Raw genomic sequence first — 25,727 nt, forward strand, 5'->3', positions numbered from 1 at the left:
GTTCGTGGGGCTACTCATGGATGGTTTTTGGGCTAACGTTAATGGTTTGTGGATGGTTTTTGGGCTAACATTAATGGTTTTTGGGGCTAACGTCAATGGTTTAATAATTATTCTTAATGTCAAAAATTGAACATCTTTTCGTGAAAAAAGAAAAATACCAAGTTGAAGAATATTTTGCAATGCAGAATACGTAAGTACAAATGTTAAAAATGACGAAATAAACGAGTGAGAGGTGTTGGGACGCTATCGAAATTTTACCTTAAATTCAATTCAAATCATGTGTCAAGAAATAATGTATGTCATGTCAACATGTCTACACTATACCAAAAGCAAAGTGTAAAGTGTTTTCTGTAAGTTTTTCAAAAAATAAAGGATACTCCCATAGAGTGACTTTGTGTTTTATGTACAAAGATGATTTTTCTCTCTTCTGCAAAAATCCTTCACATAGCTAATTTCCTTGCACTACATTATTCTTTAATTGCATAACTATCGTTTATCTGCACCACCATCAACTGGATATTTGCAAAATAAATATTTCCTACAATGTACGCTATAGTTATACAGGGCTTTTATGTTGTACTGAATATTGTGCCTTGTACCAAACAATTATTGCATAATGTCAACAAACCTAAATTTCCATTCATGTTTGAAGCTATGTTTAAGTGATTTCCTCCAATCTTCTATTGTCCTTTGGACTATGCATTTTGACATGCAACTATGAGGCATAATGAGAGCAATCTTGGTGCCAATAAAGAGCAAACTCGTTATTTTATACTGTTTAAAATTTTCGAATTATCTATCCATTTTCCATTCTCTACCCAGAAAACACAAATGAAACTTAGACAATCAACATACAGAATTTTAGGACCACCGTGCAAAGCAACGACAATTATGTTCAATTCACCTTTGTTTTTCATAGTTACGTAAATCCTTCAACGATTATAACCAACCAAGGTTGATCGCTCGCAGATGAGAAATGAAAAGTTTCGATTTTGTTTTGTTTTGCTAATTTGGTATGATATATTAAGCAGTGCACAATATTGTTTTTTTCAGCTGTAAAAATTAAAGATAGCTAACATATATCTTACATTTCTGCCATTTATCACGTACAGTAGTAAATATTGCTCTCATTAATATGACGAATTAATGCATCACCGAGACAGATGCACCTATTATACATTTGGTTTAACGTTGTTTCATATACTAGTTTCGAGAAGCAACATGGAGGAAGTGTGAAACAGGTGATATCGTTAACCGAAGAAATAATACGTTTGTTTGGTGTGTATTAATGTTCTTCGTGTGAATAGGGGTAACAAAGCGTACATTTAGAAGTATCTGCTAGTTTAAAAGGGTAGTGTTTGCACATTTCGTGCTTTGGATAATTGTTTACAAAAAAGTATTGCAAGGTCTGTATGGTCCCATGTAGCCTAAACACAGTCGAAATTTGAGCATATTTCATATGCAGTCTGTTCCTAATTTGTGCATGAAGTTCAATAAAAATTGCTTTTTTATTTATATGCAAATGTGTGTCACCGTAAAATTTTGTTGTGTGAAAATTCTTGCTCTCAGGAAAACATGTCATTCGTATAAAGGAAGGAAAAGGAACTATTGTCAAAGGTTGATTGTTTTACTTAAGGAAAATTTCAGTAGTGGTGTATTTGAAGACCACAGGAAAGAAGGTGTTTTGTCCATTTTCTAGATTTTACAGGAGAACATGTTATGTCCTTTCTATGAGAATGTCTTTTCCCTGTATATGCAACCAAAACCTCTTTGCAATGGATGGAAATAGCACGTTCTATTCTTGTACAATTCCTAGTTAGAAATACCCTTCATGGAGCTATTTGATAGCACCTTTACCCCAATTTTGCTACAAATGGACAAAGCACGTTTTTTCCCTGTGGTCTCCATTTAGAAGTCAAAGAAGATTCGGTAACAGTTTCATTCATCGGAGACTCATTTCTTCATTTTTACAGAAGAAACTACGGTACTTGTTTACTATCCTTCAGACACATTTATTTATTTTTACAGAAGAAACTACGTACCGTAATAAGTTCCTGTAGCATTGTCGAACATCGGGAAGGTGTTTTGTGTGATGTGGGAATGTTTCATAGCTGAAATTCTTGTTGTTTGTTGAAAATTAATTCTCCGACGGAGAATAGCTAGCCCCACGAACCATTGGCACGTGGATAGGTTAGTTCTGTTAGGTTAGGAAACATAGTTAAAATTTGGTGTCATGTTAGTATCAGGATCTAGAAATTGGAAATAATTGCGAACCATTGGCGCTAGCCCCACGAACCATTGGCGCGTGGTTAGATTAGTTCTGTTAGGAAACATATTTGGTGTCGTGTTAGTATCAGGATCTAGAAATTGGAAATAATTGCGAACCATTGGCGCGTGGTTAGGTTAGGAAGACGTACTGGTAATGTGAAAAATTGCAATTAATTTCATCAAAACAACGTTGATCCATCTTCAGGAATGTTCAGCGAAGCAGATACGTAAGTACGAATGTCAAAAATTGACGAAACAAAAAAATTAGAGGTGTCCGAAGGATAGTAAATTTTTACCGAAACTACTTACGGAAATGAGTTTCTCTGAGGTTTCCAACGTTCGTCGAGGTATTTTCTTTCATCGTGGAATTTATTTGACCTGGAAATCATGTATTTTTCAAGAGAAATATCTTACCGACGCACAATTGCCTGCTTTCCCTACATGAACCGGATGCTGCGTACGTTTGATGACGTATCCCCCTGTCAGTATTTCCAACCCCCCCTTTTTTTTAACTATGCTTGTCTAACCTAACCTTATCGGAATGGTTCGTGGGGCTATCCGTCAACTACCCGTGCATAATATACAATTTGCACACGTGACGAACACGATAGTAGGTATTTTGCGGTGAAGGTTGGAAACACTGTATACTCACTACGGTAGTTAACTTTTGCTCGCCATATTGTGTGTTAAGGAAGCGAAAAAGGGAATAACAAAAATTGCTCTGGTAAAACTGTCAAAGCCAGGAATCGGCTGTAACTTGTTTATTCTGTAATTGTTGACATTCGTACTTACTTATTCTGCATTGCAAGAGATCGTTTAACAAGGGATTTCACTTTTGTTTTTAACGAAATTAGTATCTATTGTCGACATATCGAGTAATTATTGTTCGTTCTTTTCTTGCTTCCTGAACACTCAAAATGGCGGGCAAATCTTGACTAGCATTGTGTTTCAAACGGCAAAGCAGTGTTTCAACCTTCTTAACAGAAAAATTCCTGCATAGCCCAGAAAACCATTCACGCATAGCCCCAAAAACCATTCACGGTAAGGTTAGGTTGGGCAATATAGTGAAAAAACTGTGTGTTTGGAAACACTTACCAGGGATTACGTCATCAGATGCTCGCAACATCCAGTTCAAGTACATGGATGGAAATGCAAGCAACAGCTTTCGTGCATTGGACAGACATTATTATAGAAAAATACATGAATTAGCGGCCAAATACATTGAGATTGGGAGAAAACACTTCTACAACCTTCCGAAATTACACAGAAACTCAATTCGGTAAGTACTTTCTCCTGTAAATTTGAGGAAATCCGATTCCTGGCTTTGATAGTTTTACCACAATTCGGAAGTACGAACCATGCGAAACACATAATATCCGATTTTAATGTGTCTCCGATCTATAAAAGTGGTACCGAAGATTCATGTGCATACGCAAAACAAAGAATTGTGGATTACATATTTGGACAACTACAATGCGAATGATTTTTGTTTGATCTTTCAGACACATCATTCTTTATGATCATACAACCTAGAAGAGCACAATTTTCATTTCAACGGCTTATTTTTACTATTTTACACTTCATTAAAGTAATATTTTTTCATTATATTACATTACTTTGACATGCTATAACCACAATTTGACAAAAACAATTAACATATTATATACAAATTTTACAGCAGAGGTTATTGCCAATCATATTTTCTCTATCTTTTCTGTTACATATTTTACGTGTTACAGGTTTCGATTGTGTAATTCTGATATTATCATTAACAGATGCATATTCTACATGATTCTAATTCTCTACATATCCATAAGCCAGTTGCGTATTCTGAAAATTGACCTGGTTTATCCCAACAATTTTTATTATTGTATATAAATTAGATATAATAGAAATAAAGCACCAATGCAGACATGCAAGTAAATAAAAACAGAAGTCTGAAAATTTCCATACTTTTAAAGAAGTTGGTTTACCAACTGTAAACCAGATAACGTGGGAGAATACACTACTGCCATAAGCACACATTGAAAGGGTTTCCTGATTACTTGCAGTGTTTTTGTGCAGAATGTTTTTTTTTTTTTACATTCTGCTGGATATCCTTATGTGAGTAGGTTAAGAGTATGAATTTTGGTGCTTTTAACATAATAATTTACTCTTGTGATTTCCATGTTCCCATTTATACATTTTAAGTAAGTTAGGCTTGATGGAGTTAGTATTTCCATAGTTTCTTTCATACCTACAAATGGTTTCAATAATGTCTTGTACATATCTTCAGACATCATCATTTATAATTTTGTTGTCGAGGATGTTCTCAGGAATTTGTCAAGAGTACTAGTACCTTCATGAATAGAACCCATTCTCTGGAAGTTCATCATTGAGTAAGCCCAAATACCTGATAACACCTTGGGAGAATGAAAGTGTTCACTTTTTTCCCCATTAGTTAGTAGGGCCTACTTTTTTTTTTACAACCTTTTTATGTGTGTGACATATTTTCTAAAAAAATATGAGCGAAAGGTTAGTTGTGAAGTTCTGTCAACAACCTCTGTGTATGATGTGCTGTTTAAGATTACAAAAACAAACATCGGTCTTTCTAATTCTTTTTGGCCCAAGTTTTTTTATTTTTTTTTTATTGCAATTTCATTATGCTACAAATGCAATTCTAACATGGTTCGGTTTCGATTTACTTCTGTTAACACATACTGCGGAGGTTTAGCAATTACTTAAGATTGTGTTTAATATATTGGCAGGCCAGGTTTGGTTCTGTTAACATTCTACTAAGGTTCTGATTTACTTCTACAATCATTCCCACTAGTCTACGGTACTTACGGTCACTTGTCCACGGGAAGCGTGCATGCTTGCGTAAGGTAATTTTTAGTTTTTTCAACATAAATATTTTTTTTTTTGGAAATTCAAACAGTGCTCATTACTTTCAGGAAGTCTCAAATTTCATGTGACAATGATTGCCTAAATTCTACAATAATTAGTCGTCCTGCTAGGAAAATTTGGAAAATAAAATCATAAAACAATCGGTACTGTTACCTTTTTTCATATATTTGTTTTTATTACTATTTTACCTTTTCAGTTTGCATTTAAAGTATCAAATGTTAGTTTGTAATCCTTCACTTCTTTCCACACTCAACTCCAAAATTCATTACCCTCACAGTATACAATGTATAAACATCTACACTGATGTTTCTCTACGAATAATTTTATTTATATTATCATTATGTGCAATAAAATCTTTGCAAAACACATCAAATGTGGCATGAGATAACACAAACTCAAATCTTCATGAAGGAAATTCTGATCTTAATTTATGTAAATTCAATATGTTGCATTTTAAAAGTCTGAGCATGTGCATGAGTTACACAGACTATTGTAAGATTTTTGATTTAGTTGTATTCTGCTAGTCTACTGGATACAATTACAAATATAGTAGCACTAGTGTACAGGTTTTAATATGTTACTTGATAAGAATGTATCATATTTCGCCATTTCCTGCCTCTGGCAGGCATAGAAGTCAAGCTTGTCCATTTTTTTCTCATCTTCCACCACTCCTTTCTTTCCATGGTGTTCCAATCTTGTCCTCTTCTCCTAACACTATCTGCTTTTTCCACCGACATCTTGGTCTCCACCTTGGCCTTATTCCCACTCCTTGTGCATTGTAATCTCTTCCTGGCAGTCTTTCTGTACCCATCCTTTTCATTCGAACCATCTCATCTGTGCCTGATCTATCCTGTCCTGAAGCTTCACAACCCCCACTGTCTGTCAGATCTCCTCATTCCTTATTCTATTCCTTCTAGTCTTCCCAAATACACTCCTTAAAAATTTCATCTCCACTTCCTGCATCTTTCTTTTGTCATTGCCCAAGTCTCAGATCCATACGTAATTATTGGCACATAGTATGTGTTGTATATTACCTTCTTGCATTTAATAGGTACATCCCTGTTCCATATTAATTTTGGAACGCTTTGATATAGTCCACCATCCATTTGTTCTCTTCTGTTTACCTCCTCATCTATTCTTCCACTTCTCTCAATTATACTTCCTAGATATTTGAAACTCTCCACTACCATCAACTCTTCTGTGTCATCTTTATTCTTGGTACATTTCTGCAATTTGAGATTAAATATTGTTTCCATAATATTAATACTGTTTATCCCTTTTTAGGGTTCCATACAGGAACAAGAAATGTGGAGGTGATACGGAGTACAAATCATTAAGTTATCATGGATTACATTCTAGAAGAAGTGCAAAATGTGTCAGTATCCAAGAGCATATCTTGGATATGTTCGGCAGCAATGATGTTTGGTGGTGTTGTTCCTTACATTCCACAGTATAGGGAAATTAAACGTACAGAAAACACAGAAGGTTTTTCTTTGTATGTGTGCCTTGCCCTTCTGATTGCCAATACACTACGAATCATATTTTGGTAAGTAACTTGTGGGTATACTTGAGCAATTTTTACGATATTTTATTGCAGATTTATTAGCTACTGCCTGCTAATTCAGTATTTTGATAATATTTACTTTTAAGATTTCTGCTAAACTGTTCAGTGGCAACAGTGGTGTTTGTAGTGTTGTTATAAATCAGAAAATTTACTTGCCAATAGTCGGAATTGTAGCATTCCTGGCAACGTTATTCGAACAAGTGTTGTCAGGTAACACAGAAGACTAAAGTCCTATTACAACAGTTGTACCATTCATTACACACCCGTACAGAAAATTAAGCAGAATTCTTGCCAGGCATGGGGTAACAATAGACTATTACTCAAGGCCAGTGCCCTACTCGGATCAGTTAAAGATGACCTGAAACTCTATATTCCAGGAGTATAGCACATACCCTGCAAATGTGTGCCACCGTACGTAGGACTAACAGGATGAATCATTGAACAGAGATGAAATAAACATCAAAACTACGAGGCACATTTAAAGAAAAAGGGTCGATGTTTTATAACCGACTGGCAACAGTAACACAACTTGGTCCATTGCCTATCCAGCAACCATACTTTCGCTAGTCAGCTGTTCGTTATCGTGTGTTAAAATGGCTGCGTGCATAAACAATCACGCCAGGTGCGAGATCTGTTCTGTGATTCAATTTCTTTACGCCAAAGGACAAAATGCTGCTCAAATTCATCGAGAATTGTGTGAAGTGCATTGTGACAGTATAACGAGTGAAGAAAAGGTGCGGCAATGGTGTCGCACATTCAAAGAAGGCCGTACAAATATCCACAATGAGGAGAGGAGTGGAAGTTCGAGCATTCAGACTGACGTTTTGGTGCAAGCTTGTGAATTAAAAAGTGCAAGAAAATCGTCGCTTCACCATTAGTTCTCTAGCCATCGAATTTCCAGAAGTTTCGCCATCCATATTGTTCTGCATTGTAACACACACATTAGGATATTGGGAATTGTGTGCCAGATGGGTCCTCAAAATGTTGACAGACCTTCACAAAATGAAACGAGAGACATCGGCACGTGCCTGTTTGGATCACTACGACCGAGTGTGTGATGATTTTTTTACCCACATTGTTACAGGTGACAAAAACGTGGATTTCTTACGTCAATGTTGAGTCCAAACAATAATTCATGCAGTGGCATCATTCAGATTCACCAAAGGTGAAAAAGTTCAAGCAAGCTCCATCTGCACGAAAAATGATGGCAACTGTGTTCTGGGACCAACAGGGCATGCTTTTGGTGGGTTTCCTGAAACCAGGGAAAACAATTACATAACAAGCATACTGTGAAACACTTTCCAAACTCAGACATGCCATACAAAACCGACGACGTGGAATGTTGCATTCAGGAATTGTGCTTCTCCATGACAACGCCAGACCACACACAGCTGCCCTCATGTTCAGACAATTCAGAAGTTCGGATGGGAACTTTTTGATAACCCCCTGTATATTCCTTCTTGCGCCAAGTGACTTTCACCTCTGCACCTAAAAAGGTGGCTTTCGTCTCAACGATTTGAAGAAACTGAGGTGTTGAATTGGCTGAACTCCCATGCGGTGAACTTTTATGCAGAGGGTATAAAAAAAGCTTGTGGCATGGTACAGAAAGTGCTTGGAAAATAATGGTGACTATGTTGAAAATTGAAGTGGATATGTACATGTTTGTAACCAATAATACAATGTTGCTAAAGGTACTTTCTTGTTTCCTATAAAATATGGGCCGTTCTTTTGAAATGCACCTCGTACATCATAATGTTCCATCCAGAAAAGTGAGGACTAGCAGAACATAGCATCACAGAAGATCACAGAGTTTTATATCACCAAGGGTCACAGAGTTTTATATCACCGAGGGTCACAGAGTTTTATTTGCAGATATGAAAATCATAGCCTAATGTGCCAGTTACTGGGACAGAAGAGTAAAGAAAGACAAGCCCGAGAAAGCGCAAATGTTAACAGGAATGTGAGACTCCAACTCAGTCATGCCTGAAATCCACTTCTCTGTAAATGTACGTCATTTGCCAATAAACACCGGGATTCAAAAAGAAACTAATGGAAGGACAGAGTCAAAGCTCTGCCACTTAATACACATATTTAACCTCATACTTCTTCTTCTCCAACATTTCCTAAAGATGAGAGCAATGTTTGCACTCAAAACGTTGGATGCTAATGCTGAATTAACCTGGCTGATAGCCCGAGAACACTTGTTCATACTTGTCAGTAATTTTTTTGAACTTAGTATGATACTCATATTTATATGATTAATTAATACAAACACAATGCCATTACTAGCCTGTATATATGAGGGGAGTTCCATCTTGATTTACACTTTTGAAATTCGCACTATTGGGGTGACCTTCTACGTAGTACACCCAATTATCAACCTCACTTCCACATAGTACACCCTGGACTGCATTTTGCAAACGAATAAGGGACTGGCACTATGGCCAGTCTATAGGTGTGTTGTCCTGTTTTCTGTCCTTGTGTGTGTTAAGTGCCCCTTTACAGTCTCTACTTTTAACGAAAGTCAGAATATTTTAGTAACACGACACTGCAATTATCCTATTTTAGTTATGGTAAGGGGCTGGCTGGACCCGTATAATGTGATGGGTACAAAATAGTCTGTGCTGATGCACCCAAAATTTTAAATTCAAATTTAATAAAATTCGCACTATCCATGGTCTGCCATTTGGCTTGTCATAACGGTCACTGATAGGTAGTGCATATGTCTGGCACCAGATGTCAGCACAAAACAGACGGATGCAATACCTGTTACCCACAGTGCATTTTGCCAACAGCTGTCGGTACATGTGTAGACAGCATGGATGGGGAGCGATCAGCAGGGACAACGCTGGACGACGTGGTTTCTGTGGAAGAAGGATGTAACCACAGCAGAGATTAACAGCCGATGGATAGCAGTGTGTGGAGAGCATCCACTGTCATGAAAAACCGTGTACAACTGGGTGGATGGCTGGAAACAGGACCGCACAACAATGGAGAAAGGAACCAGTTCCGGAAGGAGAGTGACAGTGACGACGGCAGTCACCATCTTGTGAGTGAAGGGGCTTGTTGTTCAGGATAAGAGGTGTATAACATTCTCGGAAATGGAGGCAGCCACGGGACTCACAAGAGTCACACTGCATTGTGTCTTGCACTAACACCTTAAACAGGAAAGTGTCTGCCAGCTGGATTCCCAAAGCTCTGAATGCAGCACAGAGAAAACAGCATGAGTCACAATCTCCTGCAATGCCACAACCAGGTAGAAGGCTTCATATCCAAACTTGTGACCAGCGACGAGACTTGGCTTCATTACCGAGAAACCTCTGCATGGACATCATTTCACAGACGTCAAGGACCTGCAAACAGCTGTCCGGACGTGGGTGCGACACACTTGTACACAATGGATCCAGGAGGGCCTGGAGAAGTTGCCACACCGCTGGAGCAAGTGTATGGAGAGAGGCTACATTGAGATGGTGGACATATCTACTGAGGTGTAACTATTCTGTGCAAAAAATGAAAATGTAAATCAATATGGAACTCCCCCAGAGGCATGGCATGTATGCAGTCGGTGTTACCGCAGGTAACAGCAAAGTGTAAAGAATTAAAAAGTTGTTTCAATAAAATGACAACATTGTTAAATACGTTAATGAACACCGTTCCGTCAAGTAGATATTGCCTAGGACATTTTTTCTGCAGCCGACAGAAGCGAAGAGGGAGGCCGTTCCGCTACCCTGAAGAGGCAACAAGGGAGAAGACGGCGCCAATGCAAGGAAAGAGTGGGGAAGGACTTTATGGGGTTATTCATATGCCTGTTAAGTGGCCCTGTTGCCGTCAGACCTACCGGTGCAGCCAGTGTTGTCACATCGGATTGGCAGAAAAGAGCTAAATCCCACCTAAAATAGGAATACAATTTCTGTGAAGCGACTGGAGGTAGACTGCAGAGCCAAGGCTGGATTGAACTACAACTGAGACCAGTTAGGTAATAGACGAAAATATAGTTCCTTGGTGTGATTCGTGATTTGGACAAACCTTGCTGCAAAATAGTAAGTTGGCAACAGTAGTGCGTACAGCTGGGCTTCCCTTCCACAAAGGAGCAGAGTTCTGTCGTCTCCTCAGTGCTCACCACACAAACGTCAACTGACCCGAAAAAAGTGTGGTTCTTCTTCTTCCCCTTCGCAGCTCATTGCAAAGAAACGGAGACAGATGAAGAATTGACAAGGGTCTACCACTATTCATTGGATTTTCGTGGTAACTGTCTCATGAGTTGTAGTTCTTTCTAGGAGTGTTTGTGGCTAAATCACTGTGCTCATTGCAAAACAAGAACGAAATGAACAAATATCTAGCTCGGAGACATGTTTTCTTTACCGAAGTAGGGGGGGTAATAATGTCTAGCAGGCATAATTGTTGTGCTGATAGCCGGTAACACTTTTTAAAAAGTCACGCCATGCCACTGAACACCCCTCATTATAAACTGTACTCCCAATCACTAGATGGCAATCTCTTCGTTATACAAGCACCTGTTCTGCAGTATATGAATTTACTTCATGTGTAAATGCACACACCAAAGACGTTAAATAAATGCTGTGTTTCTTGCAGAATTATTTTTTTTTGTCTCAGTTGTGAGTTGTTTAGGCAAGTTTAGTTACTAATTCTCCAATGTGTTAATGGCAGTAGTTCTATATTAGCATGCAATGTTAATTGGGACAATGCATAAGGATGAGATAGATGAAGTTGATAAAAACACACTCAGAAGGAACAACTCTGCCCAGGTCTGGACTCAAACTGGGGAACATCAGTGGCACCATCGAAAGTTGATTAAATAACATGATCAACCACCTAAAGTGAAATATGTTAGAGTAGTTTCGGTGATATGTAGTGCTTCATAATAGTGACATTAAATGTGTTTATTTTATTTTTTTCAGGTTTGGAAAAAACTATGAATTACCACTCCTTATACAGAGTATTATAATGAACGCAGCAATGTTAGTGATGATACATCTGTGTATTGCTATTCAGAATAGGACAGTGATTGTAAGACCAAAAGAAAGATATTTTACAGGTAATATTAGTTTAATTGCATTGTTTTCTAGTGCCATTGTCTGTAATTATTGTCATATTTAAGGAAAGAATAACGAATGAAACACAAGAAGAATTTGTTAAATTCAAACGTAAGAGTCAAGAACTTTCCTCCACGTCACCGTACAGTGAAATGCAAGGTCTAGTGTCTGGAGAAATGCACGTTTCATTTTTGACGAAATGTGAAATAACTCATGTAATGTTAATTTTTCATGTTCCTGAAAGGTTCGAGGTGCATCACGGAGAATTTATTAATTCTGCTTTAAATATTTAGAAGCAAAAATTGACCCCTTTATACAGGAATAAACTTAATATTCTGGTAACGACATAAATGTGCTATAGAAGGGATATTAAAACCAATAAGTTGCTGACCAAGGCAGTTTATTAAGATAAAAACACTTAACACGTAACGTTTCGACCCTGTATCAGGGTCTTCCTCAGACGAAGAACTAAACTAAAATGATGAAATATACTACACACAGAAAGATTACATACACATAGCAGGGTCACAAGCCACACAACAACAAATCAAGTTGACAGTCCTTATCTAGGTAGATTTGTCCAAAGGAATTAAACATATCACCTCCTGACAGTTGTTGACTAATGGGTCTACTACACTGACAGGTGATTGGCAGGTCAAGATTAGCAACTGCTTAATATGGAAACAAGGCTTAATTATATTAGAAGGGATATGTTTGTTTTGTGTAGTAAGTGCAGTTTTTGAATCAAATTATTTAGGATTATATTTACAATTTTAAAACCAAAATGTAATTTTATATACCATTTTTGTTCTGATTTTTCACTGCTATTACACCAAAATTTTATTTTATTTACTGCTTTCGAACCCGAAATTGACTGTTTTTGTACCAAAATTTTGTGTTTTTATTTACCAAAAATATGTGTGTCTAAATATGAATAAATATTCTAGAAATGAACCATGTCTTGATAAGAAGATAAGTAATAATTATAAATGTGTAGAGCTGAAGTAATGACACTGAATATACACCAATTTCAAAACTCATACTGTTTCCTGCCAATACCAGAACTTACATTTGAACATTTTAGTAATTTTAAATTGTTCTAAATTGTTCGAAGAAAAAATATGCTGTTACATTCTACTACAACTTTGCTCTAAAATATTAGATTAATCAAAATACTAAAAGTAAGAACTTTTAAAATGTGTGTTTTAATGCAAGATTGTTAGTTATTAAACCATTGCTGACATTAATATAGCCCTGCTGACATAATATATGTATATTGTCAAAACTACATTTGAAAGTATATGCTTTTGAAATCTTGCTTTCTCTCGAGCATGAATAATTCCTACACTTTTTTTTCTTCATGTTCAGAGTTGCACAACTTTCAGATCTCCCTGTATTGTTGCACAGTTTGCAGCATGCATGGTGAAATGGGAACAAGTAAATAATTAAAAATTCAGGATACGGTTCTTAGTAGTACATCAATATGATTCACAAAGATGCTAATTTTTCATTATCAATGTGAAAGTTGAAAATATTTTGAAAACACTCGGTGGTGGTAAAGCAAATGAACAGTACTGTTCTCAAAACACTGGATGAATTTTTAAAACCCCCCAAAAGTGCATCTACATATACTTTACATATGTAGTTTGCTCTTTTCAGTATCGCAAACATTGCTTTGCTTAGCAATTTTTTTTTTGCATAGGTAAAAAGATGAAAGTTTCCTGTGTTCATAGCATTGTGTCATTTAAGCACATAGAGGGATGTGGAACTAGAGGCCCACACATTCACGATGTGGGACATATTCTGGAGGTAATGTGATAATCAGGTTGCTTTTAACCCTTCTCACTGTCTCCAGGGTCCCATTTATTAGGGGCTAGGTGACCCTAGAGCTGTTTTATACAGGACAAGGAAATAACAGTTCTGAACTTATGAGGGCAAATTGAAAAGTCTTTGCACCTATTTTTTTTCTAACTTGTTATAAGTGTTATTACAAAAGCGAGATATACGAGCGATGCAGTAGGCTTTTCTTTGAACGGCCCTATTGTAACTTATGATTTTTCCCATGGCACGGCGCTGTTATCAGTTGGCGAAGATGGCCGGATTGCTCAGGAAGTCCACGCCATATGAGCAGCGAAGTGTTATTCGTTTTTTATGGTGCAAAGGACAAACAGCCACAGATATCCACAGGGAAATGGAGCCAGTGTATGGGGACAAGTGTTTATCAGTGCTAAGGGTGCAGTGGTGGTGCAAGAAGTTTGAAAATGGACTGGAAAATGTGGAGGACAATGAGCGATAGGGTCGACCTCGTTCCTCGGTCAACATTACCCGTGTTGATGAAATGGTGAAAGCTGTTCGAGGTGTCAATGAAGGACATGACACTGAACTTGGCATTTCCTATGGTAGTGTTTACAACATTGTTCACGATTCGTTGGGATACCGCAAGGTGTCGTGTCGGTGGGTTCCTAAGCTTCTTGATGATGAACGTTGTTTAAGAAACGAATAACACTTCACTGCTCATATGGCGTGCACTTCCTGAGCACTCCAGCCATCTTTACTAACTGATAACAGCGCCATGTCGTAGAAGAAATCTGAAATTACAATAGGGCCGTTCCAAGAAATCCTACTGCATCACTCTTATATCTCGCTTTTGTAATAACACTTATAACAAGCTAGAAAAAAATTAGGTTCGAAGACTTTTCAATTTGCCCTCGTAGATCACCCACCCTTGGAATTGAAACTAGGTATTCCACATGGGAGTTAGATGTCATATTGACTGGACCATTGTTGCTTTTTTTTTGCATACTACTACAATCGAATGCAGTTGTGTTTGAATGGGTTTTGATCAAATAATTTTCAGATAATGGTCCATGTTACACAATGTTTCTTAGTTGACCTCCATGGCAGAGTGGTTAGCACAGCATGCATGCTATGATGACAAGGTTCCCAAGTTTGAATCCCAGCCAGCGTGTTCTTTGTGAATGTCCCTTCATCAATTTCACATCATCTTGTACTCATCTTTGCAGAAAAGCAAAGTAAAATAAACAACATCAATCAATCAGTCAACAATGTTTTTCTTGTGAGAACCCTACATAGGTTTTTGGCAATGTGTTTTCTCTCAAGAATCTTTGATTCAATTGGACCATTTTGAACTGAATCCTGAAGGAGGGTCAATATGAAACTTTTAGTGATTCTGAAAGAAATACTTTAAAAATTTTATTAATGAATCCATGATCAATAGTGCACTGATCCAGTTTTTTACTAATTAAATGTTATATACACATAACAATAGTGGGACAGAAAATTGCACTGAATAGAAATATTGAATCGGAAAAAAATGTCAAGAATTTTACCAGTATACTGTTTTGTATTTCTTATTTAGCTTTACTTTCCTGCCACTTCGTCTAAGTCTAAGGTTTCATGCATTGGGCCCCGAGTACGGGATGTGTGCAGGTTTGAGTCTCCTGGGAAAGCATAAATCTTTTCTCTTGAGATTTCGTCCTGTGGCCACCCACCATCATGTGGAAATTGGGTAATCTGGTCATGAAATCTACATCGACGACTTGGGGTTCGTCGTGCTGACCACATATCCCGTAACTGGTTGGATTATCTCCCACCTCAGATAAGAGAGAGTGATTAGGATCAGGTGGGAGTGAGGCCTCGTTATGTTTTTAGGATGAATAATAATTAGGTGAAATTGATGTAGAGATTCTCACAAATGAACACCCATGCCTATTATGGCATTGAACTGTGAAACTTCAGTTGGCATATCATTATGCCTTTATAGACTGATACCAATAAAGTTTTGATTAATCTACTTCATCTCTAATAACATGTTAATTGCCAGTGACCCACATGTGTGTTATTTCTGTTATAGCACGTGATTCACAATTCATCGTACAGTTTTACCTCCTCTTGATGCTTCTCCAGCAACTCAAATTGCATAACAGTCACTCCACTCCTTCATGGTACATTGCAGAAGGGGTTGTATAAAGCAGTTACTTATTTCTGTGCATTTGTCTCAATAGATTGACGAACAGAAAATACATTTAAGGTTATAGCATTGCTTTCTTATAAATATATGTTTTGTAATTGTACGCTGTTTAATTCAGTTTCAGTTTTTTTCTTGGTATTATAAGTGCAATCTGGAGACACTAGAGAAACTGTATGATTTTAACGTCAGAATAATTTCACTAAAACTATGTCCACATGTACGTATATTGGTAGTTGTTTTTCATTTCTAAAATACAATTTAAGATGAACAACACAAAATAGTATATTTTATGGTTGGTTGTCGAACCTAATTTATTATCACATCACTCACTGCTGTAGAAATATAGATTATGCTTTGTTTTATAATTCTGATTAAAGAAATAGACAAAAATGTCCCAAGTCGCAACATTTTTAGTTTTCATGTTACTTTCTCTTCACTACAGAATAGGAATAAATAGCAACTCTGTAATTTTTTTTCAATAGTCTTCTTCAATAACAGTGATCTGATTGGTCAGCAGTCTGTCTTAAAAGGCAGAGCTGTTCCTAAATAGAAATCCGTGGAGGTTCAAAGCAGCATTGCTTCTCTTTTCGGCTGGAATTGGAAGAGAAAATAAATTCATTAGAGTCACCAATTTCAGCATGGTAATGCCACACCACAAATTTCTCAAAAGTCTCTCCAGGTTTCATAGGAATGGTGTCACCAGTGCGACCACTAATATCCCCCACAACATCTGCTATTCCATGAAATCAATTTACAAATCGTACGCTAACCACAAATTCGAGAACAAACGCAACCTGTACTCAGACACAGTACCTTTAAGCATGGAATGGAACGTGTTGTTCATGGTACATTTGATCTTGTACGGATAGCTTTAGAACAAACAGCCCAAGAGAAAGATAGAAAAGAAAAAATTCTGTCAAACATCAACTTTGTGAACAATAAAAGAGAATCTGTCTCAAATAACAAAATCACATATTTGTCCAACATATGATACAGGATAACCGAAAAAAAAATCACTAGTTGCAGATGCAGGTTATGTAAGATTTACATGAAAATTGTTTACAATATATTAGGGATGGGCCGATATGAAATTTTGGCCGATACCGATAAAGTACCGATATAAAATTTACCGATACCGATAACCGATATTCTACCAATCCGATATAAAATTAGAAATGGTCCTCAAGAACCTGAATGTGTCATTGACCTCCTTAATAAATGTGTTTCAAGGTGACTGCAGAGCAAAAGAAATTGCATATTTAGACATTTACTTTTCTAGAAAGTAGGGCATGGAAATTATCCATAAAAATTACAACAAAATGGCAGAATTTTGCACTAATTATCAGATATTTATTGATATATGGGATCTGTAAAATAATCGGTAATTTTACCGATAAACCGATATGCCTATATCGGCCGATACCGATAGAGTACCGATTAATTTTTCCCATCCCTACAATATATTTTACATACAACAATGTATTTCAAGCTACTGCTGAGCAGAATCAAATAACAACAGCAATCGATGCTTAACATTAATATGAATTTTTTTAGCGAGCAAAGAATGTGTTGGGCACATTATTGAAACCATGGTTGCATTTTAGATTTTTAACAAAACAGATTTCGTTAGCTGCTTGTATATGGTTCTTGCACTTTGCTACTTGCCCGGCTAGGAGTATGAGCACTCTTCTACACCCAGGGTATGCTGGGTTTAAGTAATAGTCTTAATATCGCATAATTAACAATTTATTAACAGCAATAGCTGTACTAGTAACTAGTGAACAACACACGTGACTCCACACGTTTAAAAGACACTTCCACAAAGATACTTAGTTTACACAAACCCCAATCTTTTAATTATATTCCAGCTCTACTATTTCCAACAGATTATAAGCCATAAAATAGTCACAATATTATCACAAAAGGACTTGCAATAACACTAACTTAAACTTACATTCATGTCATCTTTCCTTTGTTTGATAACTTCACCCCAAGGAAAAAAATCTCTAACTTTTCCCATCGTTACCAACTCGCTTAATTTTGCGGAGTTGCCAACCTCGCACAGAAAATTATCATATGACCATACAGGCCCTCCTATACGAATGATAACACTAGAAATCTACTTTAACCATACATGCCGTGTTATACAATGAACGAATAACATTTGGTGAAATGAACATAAACAGAACTAATAAGTCTTTTGCTACGACAAAACTTGGGTCGTTGCAACTTTCTATTGTTTTATTTGCATTTTTTTCTACTGTGTCAAATAGTTGTTTTGTAATTTAAATGTTATAGAAGAAGGAAAGTAAAATTGAAACATACCTGCTACTGAATTTAGTTCATCCATAGCTAAACATTTGACATGAACTGTTCAAATGTCGAGAATGAAACAAAGAAGTATATCATTTGTAAGCAAGACATTATAAGTGTACGCATATTTTGTATGAAATTGAACTTTATAGACTAGGGCTGATCCGATACCAATGCCGATATATCGGTATCAGCCAATACCAGTGGTATCAGTATCAGAAAAGTATCGGTTGGAATTCATTTACTGATACCAGCTGATATTTTCCGACATTTTGGTCTTCCACAGGGTCCGCAAAAATTGCTGCACGTCACTTTCGCAGTCAAATTATCCTGGAAATCGTGCAAAATTCAAACTTTATTTTTATTTTGCACAAAAAACTGGATTTTGTTATTACATGACATCTATTTTAGTAGTCTGATATAATTCTTGAATATTGTAAAGCAAATTTTGTTGTAAATTGATACATGTAATTGGAAAAGAATATTTACACATTAATATTGATCAACATGTTGAACAATCGTATCGGTATCATTAGGAATCTGTATCGGCTCAGCCCTATTATAGACACAAGATATAAGTTTTGCATTCCAAAAACTAGTTTCTTTAAATGTTAAAACTAAAGAACTGAGAAAATCCTAGAACAGTAAACTTGTTACCACCAAATTTTGTAAATACAAATACATGAGAGCAATATAAATAATTTGCACACAAACCAAGTAACACATTTATGGTTTTGTATCATACCATAAGTCTCTGTAGATGATTAAGGAATATTAGTTCATGGAAGATATAATTAAAAAAGTGTTAAGCTCTACTTTATCTCTACTTATTGCTTCTGTGAATTCAAATAAAATAAGCCGAAAATTGCTTTCCACACATATACTATTTTGTATAGTTGTGTAAGACTATTTAGTTTTCATTATTGAAGGTTAAATAAAGAAATATTTCTTTCGCCTTCATACTAATGCACTTGTGTCTGTTATGGCAGCTGACGACATGAAACAGGATCAAGCACCGCTTTATTCTCAAAGTGCTCCAAAGAAATTTTCTGCCGCCCACAAGTTGAGCGGTATGTGTTCACATTCTTCTTGCATTATCTATATTGTGTATAGTTCAAGCTAGTTTCCTTCCTTCTCTATTTTCTGGCTTGTGGCTTGGGCATTATTTTGAGATTCCTTTTTCTATAGCATTTCCTTGCTTGGATCCTTCCTTGGTGCACCTAACACATATGTAGTGGGAGACTAGTATCATTTTCAGTGTCTATATGTGATGAATTACTCTTTGTGACTATCATAGTTTTTAGACCCATGTCCCAGTAGAACGAAACAATTTAGCAGTCTTTTCCCCTGAACTTTTTAATCGATTGGAAGTGTTTTCAGTCCCGTAACAAAAGTTTTAGCTTTATATTGAATGTGTGGAGTTCTAAATAAATTATTTAAAGTTAGCATGTGATGTATGAGTTGTAGATATGCATAGTGATGTTTACAGTCATGTAAATATGTGAGGGCTATTCAGAAATGAACATCTGATGGTTGCAAAGAAGAGAAAAGAAATTAAAAGTCTTGTGTGCTGTGCAAGAGTTATCTGCATGCCTGGGCTACTTGTCCATGTGACATTTGTCAATTTCTGGGATGAGTTTCCATATTCCTTTATCAAAGAAACAAACAAGAGTCACTCTGGACACTATTTGCTCTTCGTGTGTGTTAATGTTGATTTTCCAGACAGGGTTTCAGATGGGAGAAAAGATGACAAGGTCCATGCAGTAGGGTGGGTGATCACACACCTCCTAATGAAACTACCGTTGCAGAGCATTTGTACTTGCAGGTGAGTGGGGATGTGCATTGTGGACAGAATTGCTTTTCATAGTTTTTCCATATTTCAGTGTACATTTTTGCTCTCATCATGGTTGCTTGTTTCATGAAATTGACCAGCAGTACATCTTGGCAGTAGTCAAATGCAAATGAGGCTGTTTCTGCTCCCAGGCAGCTATTTCCTTTGTTAAAAGAGGACAGAAACTGGTCCCACAACGAGCCAAATGTCTAGCGTAGTGTTGGGCGATATATTGCAATATTGAAAAAATATCGTCCAGGCAATATGAACTAGACGATATATCGTCACGATATTTTGGCAAGATATTGTCATATTTTGGTGACATATATCGTGTCGGCAATATATTATCACAATATTTGGCAATATATATTGTGTTGGTGACATCATCATGATATTTTGGTGATATCATGGGGATGATATTTCACGGATATCACGGTACGCGAAAAAATATCATATCGTCTGTGATGATATTTTCTTGACGATATATCACAATATCAAATTTCCAATATCGTACTTCCCTAGTCTAGACTCAAAAGTTTATTCTACTGAAAAGTAGTCCATGTATATAGCTTTTTACATAAGACACAAGATTTTTAATCTGTTCATGTTATCTCTCACAGTCCTATAGACGTACATTTCCGAGCTCCTGCATAGTGTTCTCATCTTTGGTATGAGCATTATCCCTGGTGGAAGCTCAAAATTTTGCTGGTTCAGCATCTTGAGGATATTTGGAGAGCTATTTGTAAGAAATAGTGGTAGATTGTGATCGTGAAAGCAGAAATAGGATGTTATGCAATATCATGTAACACCCACCCTTTGGCTGGCCTTGCACCTTAAAGGGCTGTTGTGCCTCTGAGTTTAGGATGTATATTTCTGAATAGACTGTACGTGTATATAGACTGAATAACTTCAAAGTGCCTGTTAAAATTGTTCTATAAATATTGTTCCAACCACTGTGTTTCTCTGCACAGCATGCCACAACAGTGTTTTCGACTTCCAGTTCAGTCATAAGCTTAAATTTATGAAAGTGTATTGTTCTTGTGTCTAAGAACAATTTATGCCATGAATTTGTCGATGTATATATACTAGGGTCGTTCAATGTTGACTAAGACTTGTGGGAAAAAAAAGTTTCATAACTGTAGCATGACAACACATGCAGAGCATGTAACATAATCCTTCATATAAGACATAAGTGAGTTACTAATGATATATCCACGAAACGTACTTGTAAATGTTCTATTAATTCTGTTAATGATGCCCAGTGTGAGTTGCACTCACACTACATTGGCAGATCCATCAGATCGGTCAACGAGCATATGCAACAGCACTTAGCAGATGCAAAAAAATCCCAACCCACTACCGGACTAGCAAGACACCTCAAGTTCGATAAACACAGAATCCAAGAAGTTTCAGTTAGGCACACATCACACACCCTAATCGACACCAAAATCAAAGAGACGCATGCAATTATGCACTTTCCGCACGAGCTGAATATCGACATCATGTTTGACTTCCGCTATTACAACAGCTCAAACCCATCACGCGCAGCAGACGAAATGGCTACACCATCACACCTAGCGGTAGTCGAGGAAACCACAATAGGAACCGGAAGTCAACCTAACAGTAAAGCATAGAGTTCCCAAGTGGATAGTGGCAGAGGCCAATAGAACAATTAAAGTAAGTTTCGCTTATATATCTTTAGTAACTCGCTTACGTCTTACAATATCAACCACGTTGTTTATTCCCCTCAACATGAATAATGCTTCATGTCTGGCATAACATATTTGCTACATGGGCAGCAGTTGCAGCGAACGTGGCAGTGGGTAGTGTTTCTTGTGAAAGAGCATATGAGACCGGCTTAGATTCTGAGAAGATTACAAACATAATAGGAGGATCAAATAAAAGAAGGTATGAATGGTGACATTGTTTTGATGTAGGATGAGAGGAATGAACCACATCGGCACATTTGTCCAACGGCAGTCAATGCCAGTAAATATTGTGCATCTTGTGGAGGCGATCCTCAAAGTAACAATCTGGGACAGTGAAGCTGAGGTGAACAAATGTGCTGGCAGTGTGGAAACCATCACGAGCATCCACTGTTCTGCTAAGTCTGTGCAAGACAGGTTCCCCAAGAACAGATATTTGACAGGAGGGGACACACATAAGATTGTGAAGAGCTCCTGGATTAGTTTAAGCTTAAGGTGAATTTTTGCACTCGTTCATCATGTGTGATGAAACATGTATATGCCATTTCATCCCACAGACCAAAAGTTGCAGCATCGTTTCTCAACCTATGGGACGTGACCCACTGCTGGGTACCGAGCGGGCGTTTGGTGGGTCGGGAAGCCGGACTCGAAAACTTATTTACATTTACCAGGTGTGCCGGTTAATAATTCTTAATTGATCCAAAAAAAACAACAAGTGCATCTGGGGAGAAAGGTAACAAATGCTTTATGCAAAGTATGCACCATCGCTAGCTATACATTGTGCCCATCTGTCCGTCAAATTGTGGATGCCCTTCCAGAAAAATTGTTCACATTTTGACGTGATCCAGTCAGCAAGCCATTGTTCGACATCTTCGTAATTGTTGAAGTGTTGCTGGGAAAGTGAGACATCAATGAAAACAAGTGGTAGTCCGAAGGGGCTAAGTCTGGTGAGTATGACGGGTGGGGCAAAAATTCCCAGCCAAGTGCAGAAATGGTGTCTATGATGCCTTTCACTGTGTGTGATGAGGGATTGTCGTGCTGCAAAATCACTTTTCTGTGTCTTGTCACCCAATTTGGGCACTTTTCGATCAATGCATGGTTCAAATTGATGAGTTGTTGACAGTAGCGAACGGCATTCACTGTTTCACCTGGTTTCAGAAGCTCATGGTACACCACACCCTTCTGATCCCACCAAATGCACAGCATTGTCTTTCTTCCGAAGCGATTCGGTTTTGCGGTCGATGTTGAAGGTTGTCCTGGGTCAACCCATGACTTTTTGCATTTTTGGTTCTCGAAGTAGATCCATTTTTCGTTCCCAGTCACTATCCGATGCATGAAAGACTTTCTTTCATGCCGAGAAAGCAACACTTCACACACCGTTTTTTGCTTTTCCATTTGTCTGTTGTTCAGATGATGTGGGACCCATTTTCCTGCCTTCTGGATCTTTCCCATGGCATGAAGACGATCAGATATGGTTTGGCGACCAACATTTAACTTCTCTGCCAGTTGTTGCATTTGCATTTGTCTTCGTCAAACAGTGCTTGCAATTTGGCATCTTGGAATTTTTTCGGCTGGCCCGGACGATATTTGTCTTTCAAGTCAAAATCACCACTTTTGATTCGTCGAAACCAACGCACACACGCGCCTTGCGTTAGGACATTGTCACCGTACGTTTCCACAAGGATACGATGGCTTTCACTCGCGTTTTTCTTTTGATTGAACAAGAAAAGCAGGATGTGCCTCAAATGCTCCTTATTTGGTTTGAAGGTCGACATGTTTACCACACAAACCCAATATCACGATCACTTGCATTCAGTTGCACATCCATGCCGTTTTGACAGGTACTGTCCTGGCAACACAACATTGACGTAACAGTTGAGACTGTGCACCAACCCTTGCTTCCAGCGCCATCCAACGACGAAATTAAGAATTATTAACCGGCACACCTGGTAAATTCTAAGTTATATTGCTTTAACAATTTAAATACAACCCATGCTGTATGTATCTAAATTCTACATTTCTTTTGTTCACGCTCTACCACTGCTTTTTACTGGCATCTCTGAATCTGATGTTTAGCTGAAGGGAATCGGATATCTGTCATTTTCGTTTCGGTTTCAGCAATGAGTTATTACTTGTCACATGTATGTCGACTTAAGGTGTCACACCTATGTGTGTGTATGTGTATGTGATTGCCACACAACAATTACATATTTACTTTTCTAGAATGAAGTGTATGTAATTTGTTTAAGTAAGCGTAGAAGAGGGCTCTTTAAAGTACTCGATGTTAGCAAAAATATGATTAGTAGGGCTACGATTTTCATTACCTAAAAATCACCAAAATATGCAAAATAAAATATGCTCTTATGACCTAATATTTTACAAAATATGCACTATAATTTGAAAAATATACCCTTATAACTAGACTGTTTCAAACATCAATATCTAACTTATGCTGAAATATTTTCATATAAATACTATTTTTTAGTTCACTTTATGGCCCCTGATGAGTTGAAATGCACATTGAATACTTTCTGTAAATTTTCAATTAAAAATGAAAAAGATTTTGCTGCAGCCCCCCCCCCCCTAAAAAAAACCTCGAGTGAACATGGAAGTAAGAACGAATCCACTTGGAAAATGACTAAATTTCTTGAAAAAGCGAAAATATGCTGAATATGACAGAAAATCCATCAAAATATGCTATATCACGTAGAAATGGCTAAATATGCCAAAATATGCCCTTAAAAAGCACCTTCATTCAATTGGTTTCTTCACAATATGAATTTTTATATATTTAGGGAACACATCATCCTTACCAAAAAAAAAAAATATGCTAAGTCATAAAAAGCCTAGTGCTAATGATTATAAACTTGATGCACACCCCTACAAGTAATTCTGCTGGCACCCATTCTTAGGGCCCCGTGAAGTGTAATATGCTTCAAGGTGGATCCCGGACTGAAAATGGTTGAGAACCACTGGCACTGACAAGGATTCCCCACCACCCAAGAAAAGTAATGTGCAACTGTCTGCTTTGATAACCTTGCGAACTGCACATGCAAGGTGCTATTCGTGTGGATTTTTCTGGAGAAAAGGGTCACAATTGATGCCCAGTAATACTGCACATTGATGAATGGTGCTGTTCAGAACCCCATTCACAGGAAAAGACCAGAGATCATGTCTTGAAATGTCATTATTCTCCATGACAATGCCCAGCCCCACATGCCCAATTGACAGCAACAGCTCTGGCTGAAATGCACTGGGAGGTTTTTTTACTCCATGCTCCTTGCAGTCTGGAATTACCTCCAGTGTTTATCATTTGTTTGGGGCCAGTAAAGATCATCTTGGAGCGAAGAAATTCAAGACAGATGAAGCACAAAAAGAAGGCACCCTCAGTCCAGTTCTTTCTTCATTAACTGAATCCAGGAACTTCTGTAACAACAACAGCGATGCCTGGTGGCCCACAAAGAATATTGAAAACCGACATACAACCTTGGTGACAATGAAGTTCGACCAGAAAGGAATACGTGATTAAATGCACAGAGGCATAGGCGGTGGAATGGGTGACCCGCAGAAGTGACGCATGTGTGTAAGAGGAGGCATGTTAGCAGGCAAGAATCGTGATCCCAGCATGTTGCACCCAAGGTCACGTAAAGAACGAAAACGGGGAACTATACGCGTGACATTGAACTTTGACCAGGCACCAGACCCATACGGAAAATTCCAGATAGTGGCGCATTCGACGGAAGCATGACGTCACGGACACGATAAGGGAGTCCGCTGTATATAAGCTCGTGCTATGCACTGAGGAACCGCAGTGCATCATCACCATGGCCAGGGGCAAACCTATTGACAACACCGTGAGGAGAAGAGTGGTGGAGTTGCAACGGGATGGACTCAGTGAACGGGAAATAGGGTGCCAACTGAACTTACCCAAGTCAACCGTCCACTGCATCATCAAACACCACCAAAATACGGGTACTACAGAGCCAGGTAAGGCCCCCGGTCGAAAACGTCTGAGCGTGCGTGGCCTACGGATATTTAGGCGCTATATCCAGACCAACAATCATGTTTCTGTGGCCGAATTACGACTGTGGACTCGAGAATGCTTTCACATTGA

General features: G+C 37.7%; 1 protein-coding gene across 2 annotated transcripts in view; it reads left to right on the plus strand.

Moving 5' to 3' along the window:
* The first annotated feature begins 1,135 nt into the window (after positions 1 to 1,135).
* Positions 1,136 to 25,727, plus strand: part of LOC146001488 (solute carrier family 66 member 2) — a 45,973-nt gene continuing 21,381 nt past the window's right edge. Inside the window, exons 1-4 of one of the 2 annotated variants that reach the window (XM_083138859.1) lie at positions 1,136 to 1,278; positions 6,439 to 6,700; positions 11,638 to 11,774; positions 19,066 to 19,146. In XM_083138859.1, coding sequence (XP_082994985.1) covers positions 6,498 to 6,700; positions 11,638 to 11,774; positions 19,066 to 19,146 — 421 coding nt within the window. In that variant the 5' untranslated portion in view covers positions 1,136 to 1,278; positions 6,439 to 6,497. The remainder of the gene's footprint in view (positions 1,279 to 6,438; positions 6,701 to 11,637; positions 11,775 to 19,065; positions 19,147 to 25,727) is intronic. The other variant, XM_083138860.1, reaches the window with a different exon arrangement.

The sequence above is a fragment of the Lepisma saccharinum genome, chromosome 17, assembly GCF_977018435.1.
Source record: "Lepisma saccharinum chromosome 17, izLepSacc3.1, whole genome shotgun sequence".
NCBI classification, from domain to species: domain Eukaryota; kingdom Metazoa; phylum Arthropoda; class Insecta; order Zygentoma; family Lepismatidae; genus Lepisma; species Lepisma saccharinum.